At 43.1% G+C, this 15,207-nt stretch overlaps 1 protein-coding gene across 11 annotated transcripts in view; it reads left to right on the top strand.

The window, feature by feature from the left end:
* The window catches only part of PTK2 (protein tyrosine kinase 2), a 193,617-nt gene that overhangs the window by 47,752 nt on the left and 130,658 nt on the right, over positions 1–15,207 (top strand). For 3 of the 11 annotated variants that reach the window (XM_042868924.1, XM_042868919.1, XM_042868918.1), the window contains exon 1: positions 7,689–7,763. The exons of 4 other annotated variants lie outside the window; for them this stretch is intronic. In XM_042868924.1, the coding sequence (XP_042724858.1) occupies positions 7,718–7,763 (46 nt within the window). In that variant the 5' untranslated portion in view covers positions 7,689–7,717. Of the gene's footprint in view, positions 1–7,680; positions 7,764–15,207 lie in introns of those variants that run through there. 4 more of the 11 variants (XM_042868926.1, XM_042868930.1, XM_042868925.1 and 1 more) reach the window with 3 other exon arrangements.

The raw sequence follows: 15,207 nt of genomic DNA, 5'->3' as shown, positions 1-15,207 counted from the left end.
TAGCAAACACATTTTCCTCAATGCTTTATTCCTAAAAGAAGTTTGTGTTAAATGCTTAGGCTTCCATTGGAGAGGTAGAATTATGCTTGGGATGGATATGAGACTTCTTAAATTCTCCAGAAGTTAACTGTGGCACAAAGTTGTCTTCCAGATTGTCTTAATTCACCTTATACCTTTCAAAAAGAAATAGGAATCTCAAGTTTCTACTTAGTCTCCATTTAGATTCATTGCTACAGTATTGTTTGATGTATTTTGCTGCTCAGCAGTGAGCAATAACTTATTCAGGAGGACTTAATGTTGAGAAGTATTGGAACTGTCTTTCCAGAATTAATAGCATTTATCTTGGAATACAGATTTACCTGCTTTCTTGAAATAAATTTCTAGAGGCTGGATGTGCCAGGATGTAAACACATTGTGCTTGCATTTCAGCTCATCTTGCAGAAGTGTTAAAAACTTCATTTAAACTTCCAAGTTTTCATTGGCAGGTCAGCTGCTCGTTGAGTCCGTAGAAGTCTGCATTTGAGTTACTGACATCCTTGAATGCGGAACTAATTAAGGAAGGATTTTAAGTGCAAGTTCAGAGGATGATGATTGACGATGTTTAATGATCTGCCTCTTTCAGAGCTGGAGGAGAAAAGGAGGTCTGTCCTTCTGTGCAAAGACAAAAATGACTAAACTGAAGTCATTTAACCTATTAAGAAGGCAGCTGAATGGCTTCGTCTGCAATGTGAAAATTCTCGTTATGCCTTCATCTCAGGATGCTTGAACTTCTCTACCACTCTGGTTTACTACATTTTAATCCCTGTGTCAACAAGGCAACACAAGGCTTAGTTGCCTTCTGTTTATGCATTCAGTTATTTTTGTCTTATTCCTTTGTTCTCATAAAAAAGAAAACCTGAGTACTGTGCCTTGGTTGAAAGGCATCAAATGGGGTTGTGGAGACTAATGCCGGTTTCTTTGGAAGTGGTTCTTGACAGCTCAGTACTACAGAAGAAATGAGTTCTTGGCCTTGTCAGATGCTGTTACGTGCCAATAGTGTTGTTCCTCTGACATTTGGCAATGTAGGTCATTCAAGTTTCTGTCAGGTTTTTTAATGTTCTGTCTACCATTGCAAGAAACTGGATATTAATTTAATAGTATTTACGTCCTTACATTTTGGCTCCCACAACTACACCCGATGTTCAAGGTAAGGCTGCACTGCACAAAAAGAGAAATAATCAGTGCCTTTACATGGAATTGCACTCAGTATTTCAGCGTTGCATCTGGTTAGCTAAAACAAGTTTTGTTGGGTGGTGAGGTCATGGAAGCCTTCTTAAAACTGAGCAGCATGTCCTTGTGTTTTCTGGGCGCTTTCATACCAGTGTGCAGGCACTTTGATAGTTAAACCTCTTTGATAGAACAGGCTGACAAGATGCTGGTTTAATTAGACAGACAAATGAGGCTATTTAAGGTGATGGGTTTTGCACTGTCCTCATGTCACTCAAAACCTTTTTTTTTTTTTTTTTTTCAACCTTTGATCCCCATAGCAGAGGAGAGAATGACTACCTGAGGAAGTGGCCCTTGAAGGTTTATTGCCATTTTCACGAGGCAGAGACATAAAAGAAAGTTCCTGTAAAGGGAAGGGCACTTCTTGGTATAACATTGCAAAGGGATTTGGTTGAAGTAAGAAAGAGTAAAATTTTTTTTCTCTCTACTGGGGATTGTCTTAAACAAAAACTTAAATTCAATATGTTGGTGTATCTCATGAACCAATTTTCAACCCACATTATGCTTATTGAAGATGGAGTGGGGTGTTTGTGTTTCTGATTTCTTGCTTTTTAAATGAGGTTAGGCACAGAATTTGCTTGTTTGAGCAGCATTAATATTTATATTTACAAAACTCTGAACAGACAGGTAAAAAATATTTTTTAACCATATGTTTCCTTAGACTTGCAGGATGTCAGTATAGGCTTGAGCATTCTGTAACACCAAAACCTTAACACTGGATAGCTATTTACCATAACCTTTATGCCACTCTTCCTTCAATAAGAAATACAAAGCTTATTGTTCAACCAGATTTTTAAAATATAAATTGAATGGTGTTGCATTTTTTTGTCAGCTTGTTGGTTTATATTCAGTTTAATTGCATTTAGCGACTTGAATATCTGAGGGAACAGCTAATGTTATATTTGTGCTTTATGTAACACCGTGAGTCTTTGAAAATTACATGCTTTCTTCTGAGGTGCAGTGATACATAAATTAGACACAACTTGTAAACAGCTGTTTAGAACAATTTTTCTTGCTAAGTTGTTGTTCTAGCTCTGTATTTAGCATACGAAGAAGAAGCTGGAAGGACAAGAGAGACAGCATGTCCAGACTGCCATTTCTGGAAAAGTACTGGGCCTTTTGTGACTGCGTAGCTTTCTTCCTATTGTGTAACTGGTTGTGAAGTAGATCAGAGGAAAGGCAGCTCAGATATGAACAGACACTTAAGACACTTTCTAGTGTCACATTTCTAGTACGGCTTTTCTCATTTACCTTCGAGTTTATGAAGATGGGTTCTAAGGAGCATCTGTAAGGTCAGCTGATCCACTTGTGGGTCCCTTCCTCTGAACAAAACAAATCTGTGCAGAGTTGGTTTCCTCTAGACAGCATCAAAGGGTTGAGAACCTCCCCTCAAGATGCTTTCTGTTGTGGTTACTGCATAAACAGTGTCTTCTCTCTATAAATAGAGGAAATGTTATCAGTCTGGTGGCCAATCTGGATAGCTTTCTCTCACTCCTGTGCCTCCTTTTCATTCAAGAAATGTGAAGAGAAAGAGCGCAAAAGGATAAGCGCGAGGAACCTATCACAGGGCAGAAATATCACACTTCATTTTGCCTTAAACGAATGAGCAAGGTATGTTGGGTTGGATCTTTGCACCTCTTACTTTCTTAAGTCCCGATGGAGCAGACTCTTGCTGTATGGAAGCACTGGGATTGTGAAGGAACATCTCAAAAGGTGTCTTGAGAACAGTAGCAGGTGTGTATATTGTTTTGGAAGCAACCTAGGATCTGAAGAGGCAGAAGATGGGAATTAATGTCCTAAGAAAGGAGTAATTTTAACCCATGGTACTGAGTTTATATTTCCTTACGATAAGATTTTGAAAAAGTAAAATGAAGGAAGTGGGAGACTATAAGGAGTTGCTGTGACTTTCATGTTTGTAGATTAATGCAGTCTGTATGGGTTTAGAAAATGGCCAGTCTGTATTTATCAAATAATAAAAACAGAGCTATCACAGAATGGCCTGGGTTGGAAGGGACCTCAAGGATCATGAAGATCCAATCACGTGCAGGGCCACCAACTTTCCCATTTAATACCAGACCAGGCTGCCCAGGGCCCCATCCAACCTGGCCTTGAACACCTCCAGGGATGGAGCATCCACAGCCTCTGTGGGCAGCCTATTCCAGCACCTCACCAATCTGTGAAGAACTTCCCCCTGACATCCAACCAAAATCTTCCCTCCCTCAACTTAAAGCAGTTTCCCCTTGTCCAGCTATCCTAATGGTCCTTCTAACAGTTAGCTTAACAGCATGGCCAGGACAACAGCATGTTGTCTCTTGTGTTCCTCAACATCAGAGGATTCTTTGGGAAGGGGGAAGAGTTGGGAGACTCAGCAGTACTTTTCTCCTTTCCTGTCTGAGTGACCAACTCTGTTTGCTTTCCCCACTCCACTACTGTCAGTAGGTTGAGACTGAAAGTAAAGGTGCCAGGTTCTGTCAATGTCAGTTGTTCCAAGGCTGTGGAGAGCCAGGCCTCCAATCAAAGCCAGGTGCTACTGGTCAAGAGGTATTTTAGTAATATTGGATAGAAAAATCCGTGGAAGCCAAGGAGGATTTGTATCTCAAAAAAAAAAAAAAAGTCCAAATAGTCCAAATGCTACTGTAAAATGTTCAGAGCATAGTAAATCCAGTCTACGTGTGTTACTTTAAAACCATTCTTTTCATGAATCATGGCCTTACATGTATTTTGTTAATAAAGCTTACCAAGTGGTGGAAGATAACAAAACATTCAATCTTGATTTATTTTTTTTGCCAGAAAAATGTCAGAGGCAGATCAGAAATATTTTAGAATCTGGAATGAATTTGTTGGTTTACTGGCATCTTCCTCTGGTCAATTAGCATAACAATGTGAGTCCTCCAGCCTCTTCTCTTCCAGGCTATCAGCTGCCCCAGGCTGAAGCTGTGAAGTGTGTCCTCTGTGTGGTAATTGTACTTCTGCCAGAACTTCAAAATGAAGACTTCTCCAAATCCAGAATTTCTTGGTTGGCTGAGTTGGAACCAACCAAGTGGATGGGTCTTAATGATAGTTTGTGCTTTTTTTGTTGTTGTTTCTGGATTGGATCTCTAATGGTTATTTCCCAAGTCCTTGTTACGTGTTTCCTGGAGAAGAATGAAGCCTTTAATCTAGAATGTGCAACTTGTTTTTGTCCATATTGAAGAGTCAAGTTCTGTCAGAGAACTCAGGTTTTGATGCTCTGAAATATCATTTCTTTTTCAGTTTTATCAGCCAGAATACTCATAGTTAAATAAGAAGTAGCAACTCTGGTACCAGCATAATGATGTCTTAGCATCTCTGTTGTCTTCAGAGTTCCTTTATTGACCTCAATACATGTTCTCTTTTAAGCCTTTGGCAAAGGGGGTTCAGGAGAAGTCCCTGTACTAGAGAAGGCACAAGGAGGGGAGGGGAATAAGGAGCAATGGGTTGCAAGCACAACGATAGTAAACAGGTAGATTTAGAGACCAGCAAAATGAATGCAGTGAAGGGATGTTTGTTTTCTGTCTTCTGAATCACATAGATGGATCTTTTCACACAGAGGGTGTGTGAACAGAGGATGCACTGGAACAGGTTGCCCAAGGAGGCTGTGAATGCCCCATCCCTGGAGGCATTCAAGGCCAGGCTGGATGTGGCTCTGGGCAGCCTGGTCTGGTGGTTGGTGACCCTGCACAGAGCAGGAGGTAGAAACCAGATGATCATAGTGGTCCTTTTCAACCCAGGCCATTCTGTGATTCTGAGACTCTCAGGGCAGTAAATCTCACAAGTGCTGTCAGTTTAGTTCTGTCCTTCTTCCCTTCCCAAGACTGCTTAAACTTGCCAATCGGTTTGATCAGTATTTGATGGATAGAGGTACTAACTGATGTGGAAATAAAATTGTTTTGCTCTTCAGTCTTTCATTCTGTGAGGCTTTGTTATTTTTGCAGTTGGCTTTGCTATGAGACGGGATCAGCTCTTCAGCCAGATTAAAACAAAAATAATGAGGAGGAAAAAATAAATAAAGCAAATCACAAACCAACAACCTGAAGGTTTGAGGTTTCCAGTATAATTCAGGATCCCAAATCCATGCATCAGGCTTCTGTCGTACTGAAAACTGTCCGTGTTGCTGATAACTTCTGTGGTAACTACTGATAACTGTCCGTGTAGATAACTTCTGCGCCAACAAGGAGAAAAGAAGTAAAGAAAAATATATAGGTATCTTAGCATCAAGGAAGCAGTGCGCTTGTTTTGAGCATTTGTATTCTTAGTGTGAAATATTGGTGAATTTATACAAACAGCATACGCAGATTCTCAGGCTCTGCCATATGTGGTGTTCACCTTCACTTTGCAGTGGGATATTACAAGAAAGTGTGTCCTTATGAGAACTGCTGACATCAGTAAGGAGAGCTGCAAGGAGCAGACAATGCCTTAACGTTTTTAGCCCCTTCTTTCTCATTCTCTGTAAGACACTGTTGTTATGGTCTTGAAGAAATGCAGGCTTCTTCACGTTCTGCACCCTCATGCTCAGACCAAACAAACTCAGTGAAAACGGGAAGCGCCTGCAGCTTTCACTTCTGAGCTGGAGCAAAACAAGGCTGATGTGTTCAAGGTCATGAAGGAAGCCGGTGGCTGAGCTGGATATGGGAAATCAGCTTTCCTGCACCGCGGGCTGAAGCTGCGGCCGTCCTCATTGAGCCTTCCGCAGACACCACTGTAATGAGTTGTGTGGCAGATATTGCTGGGACAAACATAACTCAGCCTGTGTTCTTGGAAGCATTTGGCTGTCTGTGTAGCACTCTGGGGCTTTGAAAACTTTCCTGGGGGGAGAAAAGGGGGGCATCCAGGCATGTCTTCAGCCCCAGAGAGAGCTTTGTGCCTGAGCAGTGATGCAGAACATCAGATGGCCTGCTTGTGGCCTGGGGTTTTTCTTTTTGTGTGTGACTGTTTTCTCTTTTAAATATAGAAGAAAGCAGTGCTTTTAAAAAGCAGCAGCTGTATTTATTAAGAGTTTTGACACACACCACTATAGCCCTGCCGTGCCAGAGTATTGAGTGAAGACGTGGCAGCACTATGGGTTAAAAAAAAAAAAGCAAACAACAAAAAACAGTAATTAAATATGTGCTAAAGATTAGTTTGTGCTGCTTACAAGTAGGCAGGTAGGTTAAGTTGAAGGCTGTTAGCTTGGGATTAATTGCCTTTTGGTTATAGACCAGGATAAGCCTTGTGCCTTATTGCTGAGGGCTGGGAGGGAGGAAAGATTAACACACGCTGTATGGAGAGGCTGAGCTGTGTGAGTCATGTTCCTGTTGGGTTTAACGTGTGTTTCAGCGCAGCCAGTTCACAGAATCATAGAATAGTCCGAGTTGGAAGGATCCGTAGGGATCATTGAGTTTTGCTGAGGGTAAAAGGGGTATTTTCTTTGTTTCCACATCCACCTGCAGCTGAGATGTTTATAAACATATGCTTGTCTAGTATTTACACTCAGTACTTACGCTGTAAGTAGCTTTGAGGTTTTGTGCTGCGGGTTGATAGCAAACTTAGTGCAGCGTGGCTGTGTACGCTCGCACTGACCTTTGCCTTTCGAGCAGAGGTATATAAAGCAACCCTGACACGGGGAGTGCTGCTGATTCATCAGTGGCATCGGGTTTGAGAGATTTGGGTGGGGGGGCGGGGGTGAGTTTCACGTTTTTGGGTAGTTCTTTTTAGGTTTTAATAGCTTTTGCTGCATTCTTTCCAACGCACCCGCCTACGGCCAAGCTTCTTTCAGCTCCGTTTTGTCGCGGTTGTGGAGCAGAGCAGGTGACGCTGTCAGGTCCACTCCTTGCGAAGTCGGTGCGCTGTGAGGCGCTGCCCAGAACGGCTGCCTCAAGGTCTCCGGACCGGGAAGCGCTCGGAGATTCTCGCAGGGACGCGCCGGAGCCGCTCATTGTTCGTCTCCCATTGTTCCTCCCGGGGCAGTTCCTGCAAAGCAAACGCCGGGGGGGCTTCTGCGAGCCTCAGCGGAACAAAAAGCGGTCGGCGAGCGCAGCTCCAGACATGACCCGGGTCAGGCTTGATTTACGGCTTAGTCGATTTGCGAAGCCGCCGTCAGTTCTGTAAACAGGAGGCTGCCGGCTGCATTGAGCAGAAGGGGGAGATTAGCATATTAATGCGGCGCTCGCTAATCGCCTCCCCCTCTCCTCCCCTCCCCGCCGAAGGAAGGAAGGGACTGGCAGGGCACTGCCTGCTCGGGGCTGGCCGAGGATGGAGGCAGCGCTCGTTCTCCCGGCGGCCGCGGGCGGCTGTGGCCCCGCGCCCGAATTGGCGGCTCCCGGGGACCGCCGGCAGCACCGGCACTGAGAGCTGAGCCGCCGGAGCCGGGCTGCAGCCCTGCGCGCTCGGGTGCATGCTGCTGCTGCCGGGGGGGGCAGGCCGGCAGGCCCCGCAGCCAGCAGGTGCTGTCTGTATGGAGAAGAGCGGCTGCAGTCCATTCCCGATGTGCTGGGCTAAAGGTAAGCGTGATCTGCGTTATCTTCCTTTCTCTCTTTAATTCAGCGTTTTATCATCTGTGAGCACTCCCCTTTCCCTCTTCGATATTCTTTGCCTGTAAGCATCCCTCTTTCCTTCTTGAATGTTTTATCACCTATGAGTATCCCCCTTCCCTCTTCCGTTCGATGTTCACCTGTGCACTTAGAACAGGAAGCAGTCATCTGGATTTTCTTTCATCTGGAAAAATGTAACGTTTTTCTCTATGCTTTCAAAAATCATTGCACTGGGCTCTGCAGGTTTCCCTTTTGAAGACTTCACTACTTTAATGCTTTAAAGTACTGAATGTGATTCTGCTGTCATGTACCTTTTGGAAGAAGTTTTTAAGTGGCTGTTCACAATGGAAGGCACACATCTTTTTGCTCGAGGTTTTAGAACTTGCAACCCACACCAACCCCCCCTTCAGCCCCAACAAGAGACGGTAACTAGCCACAAAGTATGCATTTATTACAATGAGAGGGCTTGGCTTGAAATTGGGGCTTAATAATAATGGGATGGAAACATGTAAGTTTTTCACACGATTGTCTTGCGTTGCAGAACACTAATATTGACACTGTTATAATCCAGAGAATAGTTGTGTGTTGGTGTTGTGGCTGAAAATACCCATATGAAGTAGCAGAGCAGGGATTCAACTTAAAATTTTGTTAGTGGCCAAAGAATCAAATATTTCTTACACAGAGAACAACAGTAGAAGGTTAAGTATTGTTGGTTGCAAGCCTGACTTTCCTCATGTCCACTTTCAGTGCGTTTTCTTTTTTGGAAGAGAAGCAGGCTGTGGAGTGTTGCATCACTGTGCTCTTGGATCACAGGCAGGGACTGACTTCAGAACTTCAGGGCAGAGGTGGCTGGGCCAGGGAGGACGTGGTGCTGTATGGCAGGTGGACATAGCAGCTCATGAGCTGTCTTGGTGAAAGAACACTGAATGTTCTTAATTCTTAGCTGTCTCCTTACTTGCAGCATCCATGCAGGAGTATTTAGCACTGTCTTTGTTCTGTGTGCTTTCTTCAAGTTACTGAAATGCCCAGGCTAAATTAACCACTCTTTGCCGCGTGTCAGCATATCATGGTAGCACATAAAGGAGAAGTAACAGAAAGAAATCAGCAAGCTTGACCACTGTTCTGGTGATGTATAACAAACTGCAGAATCAGTCAGCTCTGTGTGTGTAACGCAGCAAGAGTAGCTGGAGTGGCTTTATAGCTGAACCAAAGCTCCATAGAAACTTGTCTGCCAGGATTTACCCAGAAGGTAACAGCAATACCTGCACCTATGCATTGTAAATTGGTAATGGAAGTATCGGATGGAGTTGGGATTCACATCCTTGGGATACGGTGAGAGTCAGAATGAAGTTTCCTTAGGAAGAGTAACTTCCATAATGTACAAATAGTGAATAAAATACTTTAAAAGAGGGGGAGGTGGCGGGGGGGAAGGGTTGTTGCCATCTGTTGTTCAGGAAGGCTGTTTAGTGTCGGGGATATCAGTTTTCTTCCTCCTGCTCCAGCACTGGAGGATCAGGACAGCAGGGCTAGCTGCTGTTTGCAGAAGATGGCCGCATCGGGCCACTATAAAAGGTATTGATTTTCCCCCCACCCACTGCAACAACTGAAAAGAATGAAAACCAATCCCTCTCTCTTCCCTGGTTGCTTTACGGAGGGTTCTCAGGACATAACTTCTGTGGTGATGTCTTACCCAGCCGCCTCCTCCCTGAAATGGAGAACAACCGTGTAATCGCTTTTTATTCCTCCTGGGGGGGAAAAGGGGGACACGAGCAGTTACGTAAGGACAAAGGCACTGCATCTCTAAGTCTGCCAGTTGTGGTGATTTTCTAGAAGAGATGTACCATCCTCCAAAGAAATAGGACAGATGAGAAATGGCTGGTGTTGTATTTGTCACTGAATGGTGGCCGTTCCTTAGTTGATGGATACCTCGTGTACTGTTCACCAGCGTAACCTTAGGGAAATGAAACGGATCTGGCCTACTTTGATAAGGGCTGTGAGATATCTACAGTCAAAGAAAGGTAATATATTAATGAGAGAAACGTTTGGTTTGGATAACGTTATTCTAACCCTTGGGCTAATCTCTTAAAGCTGCAGTTTAACTGCACCAAAAATTGATAAAACTTTAACAACTGTTTTGTAGCGTCTCAAAAATGTGATCTTGATGTATTTTTTATATATAAGATGTCACTTAAATAGTTCCTTTTCTCTTTAGATGTGACAGATGAAGCTTCTGGTGCATTGTGTGTGTGATCTCATAGCAAATATTTTATTGTTTGAAAATGCTTTGAAATGTTTCAGCAAGTTTGTGTTCATGCATAGTATGCTTACGCTCTTGTAGGATAAACCTAAAATCTTCCAGCTCTGTGATACTGTGGGCTGACCTAATTGCTGTTAATTCTGTGTGCTCCGTCTGTGGGACTGCACCAAGGACTAAGATAGTGCTTGCTTTCTTGGTAAAACATTTGCGTAGCCTGTGCTGCCAGGTTTTGCCTCTTTATGCTAGCGTCAATGCAAAGTAATGTTTGTGAATTTGATAACTTAGCTTGGATCTGCCTATTTCAGACTTGAGAATATTTTCATTGGCAAGTGAAGAGAAAGTGTGGATTTTGTTTACCGGCACATTTCTTCTCAGGAAGTAAGTCTGTATTGCTTTCCTTCAGTAGTGATAGGATTAAGATGGTTTTGGCTGCTTCTTTCCTCCCACCACCCTTCCCTTGCTAAGTAATTTGAAACTCGAAATCTCTCGTCTTGTGAAATAAATAGGTTCAATCTTGGTCAGACCTTCAGTGAGCGCTGCATTGGTGTCTGGGTCATTGCATTTCCTCCAGGCAAGTACAGAAAATCTCTTATAAGGGATGTTTTCTTTCTGACTTGTAGAGTAGATTAAAATTGCCTTCAATTTTAGCAGTACTTTTTTTGTGTGCACCAGTAGTAATCTCACCAAAGCTTACAGATATTAAAAGTTGTAGATGATGTGATGATGCTTTTGCTTCTAGCCTTCCTTCCCAAATTTTGCAAAGCATACCGTTTTTAGTGTACCAAATAAATGTAAATTGAGCAGCTGAGAGTAATTGGATAGCTCTGCTGTGTGTCTGTAAGTTACCCACTCTGAGGAGGAGGAAGTTTCTTTAATATCTTCCAAGTGAAGAGCTGTTAAATAATTTACAAACAATAAATTGGTGTGATGTGAAATGCATCACACATGAGTAGTCAGGGCAAAGTGACTGCAGTTATTGAACGCTGCCTTTAGACTGGGAGAGGTGCTGCTGTCTTCAGATAACTGCAGTTCTGTTCCAAACCTTATGTTGATTTTGTTTGAGAGCCAGCAATGTTGTGAAATTCATTAAATCCAGCAGGAAGGAGTTTTACCCCATTTATTGCAATCTGTTAATGTTGCAATCTTCTAGAAGCGATGAGCAACTCCAAGTTAAATGGTTATTTTCTGGTAAACCTTGTGATTTCAGGGAACGTTCAGAGGGGACCTGCTGGTGATGTTGAATATAAGCCAGGTTTTGATGCATAGGAGACAAGTTCAGTGCTTGTTCTCCCTCATTCCCAACCCTACAATCTCTACTGTTCTACTAACAGGAAAATAAGTGATGATTTTAGTCTTGCAGACCCTTGGTATTTTAGGTGCTTGGTAATGGCTGGAAAGGAACACAGCAGTAGAAATGGTAGAAGAGTTGCTGGTGCTGGGAAAGTAGGCAGTTATTTAGAGTAATTAGTCTCTAAAACAAAGAGTTCTCTTTTATTTGAAAAGCACTGTCTATATAATGTAGGCAGATAGTAGCTGTGGTGCATTAAGAGAGAAGACAGTTGGGAAAAGAAGAATTCAGTCTGTCATTTGACAGTCAGTTGTTAACTTGGTAGCTGACTGCATCAGCTGATGTGACGCGTTAGCCATTTATTTCCAAACCATAGATGTGTCTAAACTTTTGTTACTGACTGGCCTTCTACAGTGTGAGAGGTATGTGTTTTGCACACGTTTAGACACAGAAGTGTAGGTATGAGAATGCTGATGTGTTTCTATTAGTGGGATAGAAGATGGACCTTGAGATACTTTTAAGAGAAAGGAAGGCGATTACTTTGAGCTCCTGGAGAGCATTTAGTGTTACCTGTGTAATGCAGATGTGTGATCTTATCAGTGGTAGCACTTAGGAAAGGAACCGGTGTGGAATTGAATTCTGGGCTGTCTTTGAAAAAGTGACACTTATGTAAAACAGAATGTTTTCACTGTCCTTTTGAAGTTGCTTCAGATGCAGGCTGAAGAGCAAAGTCTGGAAGGTGGTATTTAAGAGGATGGTACATTGAAATATTCCTCCTCTGCTGAAAGTTCAAATAAGAACTTAATTGCTTTCTTATTGTATTTAAATGTGGGTTTTTATCACGAATCAAGTAGGAAAAAAAAAGGTACTCGTATATAAGCATTGATACACACACACATACAGGTACTTTCACCCCGTCGCTTGTTCATCTATTTAGCCTGGCAATAGTTTGTTGCTATGTTTAGAAATCAGCTTCCATAGCTAGTAATCTAAAACTAAAAACTAAGGCAGGGGAGATCAGATATTAGGAGATCAGATATTAGGTCAGATATTAGGAGGAAGTTTTTCACACAGGGGGTGGTGACGCACTGGAACAGGTTGCCCAAGGAGGCTGTGGATGCCCCATCCCTGGAGGCATTCAAGGCCAGGCTGGATGTGGCTCTGGGCAGCCTGGTCTGGTGGTTGGCGACCCTGCACATAGCAGGGGGTTGAAAATGGATGATCATAGTGGTCCTTTTCAACCCAGGCCATTCTGTGATTCTGTGATAATTCTTCAGGTCCTCTCCTTTTTTTGTGTTTTTAACAAAAAGAATCCTGTGGACAATAGGACAATATAATGTGATGCACAGCTTTTCTTGGAAGGACTGTTGCAGTAAAATTAGCTTTTCAGACTTGCTTTGCATTTGTAAGAACAGCATCAGCTTATTTATTAAATCCTTCCATTTGCTGAAGTGGGCCTTAAACAGAGTAGGTGCAAATGAATGCTATCCAAAAAGTTCTGTGAGCTAGCAATAAGTATGCAGTTTCTTTGGAATGATAATTTAAAAATATTGTAGCATTCACAGCAAGATCTCTCAGATCTCTCACAGAATAAGTGAGATCAGCACCACTATCTACTGGTGAATCTGTGTTAAAGGTACTGGGACCAATTCCTTCTGATGGGGAAGGATGGGGATTGCTGAGCATGGGGTTAACTGCTGATGCCCAGCATGGGATGTGACACTTTCTTCACAGGAAGAGGTTGGATTTTCACATTGGACGTTGTTGAGCAAAGATGTCAGGAAGTTTTCCTGGGCAGAATTCAGTTCTGCTGAGTCACCGTGTTGAAAATCATCTGTAGACAAACTCCCTTTTTTTTTTTTTCATGAGATAACTAAGTTTTGTTCTGCTGCCAGGAGAGGGATCGCTTCCTTCTCCCCAGCACCACCTCTGCTTTCCATGACTCCGTTTTGCCTGGAAGAGATTTCTGATCCTTAAAAAACTGAGCACAATCCTTTGGTTTGCTTCTTTAGTTTAAATTGCACTCATTCTGTGCATGAAGTATACAGACCTCTTTACTGAGGTATTGCTTTATTGAGGCAATTCCTAAGGAAAATAATAGCTTCTCCATGCTATATGTTTCCTCATTTTGAGTAACCAGAGGATGAAAAGTTTGTGACATTTGGTTTTGCTGTTGTTGGTTCCATCCTATGTGCATGGAACCAAACATTTCTGGGGAACGGCTCACAGCGAAGAGCTGTGGAAAGATGTGCCAGCAAGTGAAAAACACGATAACCTGAAGTGTGGCATTTGGAGACTAAAAGCTAAGTTTTGACTTAAACTTCATATTTTGTCAAAGGAAGTTGAATAGTTGTAGCTTCTCATATGCATCCAGCATTTGCTGTTTCACCTTTTAGCCAAATGTGCCCTTGAAAATATGGCAGTTTCCTTTCGGGATCAGAAGAGATACTGGAACAGTAACTTCTCTAGAAAGTGATGGGTGATTTTTGCTTCTCAGACTTCCAGAAGTCACCTTTATCACCATGTTCCTTAGAGCCTGTGATACTGTGTTATCAGACTAATGATCATCACGTGCTTTCTTGTAACTATAAGGATTTGGCTGAAGCCATCCATATTTAAAACTTCTAATGATTATAGCTTCTTAATGATGCTACGCTGCTAATAGTTGGTCATGGGTTTTTACTGCTGTTTTGTTCTTTAATAGGACTTATAAAGATCACTTTGGCAAACAAAGCTGTTCTTAACAAGTAGCTGCTGGGTGGGTGATGGTCTGCAGTCAAGGTAGATCTTTATTTCTAGGCAGGAGGATGGGAGGGAGCTAGATGTATTCCTGAAGCTTCACAGCTGGCTTCTGAAGGTAAGGAGCAATAGGGTTTGCATTCTGCTCAGAGGCCTTCTGCTGTATCATGATCGCAGCTCAGCTGCGGTCTGTTGTCCCTGCTGTTATTAGGAAATATCAATAGGAATCGTATTTCTGAAATCTTAGCGTATTTCATTCAAAGGAGGTTTTGTCTCGGCTGTGACATGATGGTTGCTTGAGATAAACTGAAGCAGAGTTGTAACAAAGATGCTTTAGACCAGAGCAGCCTTTTCCACTTGATCGCAGCGGCTGATTCGCGTACAACAACTTGTGCTGCCAGTCGACTCAGCGGCAGCTTTTTGTCCATTCAGGTGTTTGATTGCAGCAGACTGGAATAATATGGGCAGAATTAAAAGGCTGGCTTCAAAGGACTCTGATCTATGATTAAGTATAGCTCTACCTTTGAAATGGAAGCAGGCATCTGCTGTAGATATCCATCCTAGCCCTTTACTAGAAGATAAAGGTACTGCTCAGATAGCAGCAGACTGAGTGTCCTTCAGCCAGCAGCATTGTGAAGCTGTTCGTGTGTGCTGCTTTTATTCTATGGATGGCAAGGAGAGCAGTGACTTGTATCCTGATGTACATCCTTCGAAGAAAAAAAAAAAAAACAACCAAAAAAACTGTTAGAGAGTCCAGAGGAAAGCTATGAAGATGGAGAAGAGTCTGGAGCACAGAGTGGATGAGGAGTGGCTGGGCTCCCTTGGTTTGTTCAGAGCAGGCTGAGGGGAGGCCTGATGGCAGCTGCAGCTCCTCACGGGGACAGGACCCCAAAGAATGCATGGAGCTGTGTCAGGGCAGGGGCAGCTGGGGGTCAGGGAAAGGTTCTGCACCAGAGGGTGGTGGGCATGGAACAGCCTGCCCAGGGCAGTGGGCACGGCCCCCAGCTGCTGGAGTTCAGGGAGTGTTTGGACCGTGCTCTCAAATTTATGGTTGGAACAGTGTTGTTCTTTTGTGGAGCCAGGAGTTGGATTGCATGATGCTTGTGGTTCCCTTCTAACCTGGGATGTTC

This window comes from Lagopus leucura, unplaced genomic scaffold (assembly GCF_019238085.1).
Source record: "Lagopus leucura isolate 7727_CA_CO unplaced genomic scaffold, USGS_WTPT01 Super-Scaffold_100002, whole genome shotgun sequence".
In the NCBI taxonomy this organism is placed as follows: domain Eukaryota; kingdom Metazoa; phylum Chordata; class Aves; order Galliformes; family Phasianidae; genus Lagopus; species Lagopus leucura.
This window is presented reverse-complemented; position numbering and strand designations above follow the sequence as displayed.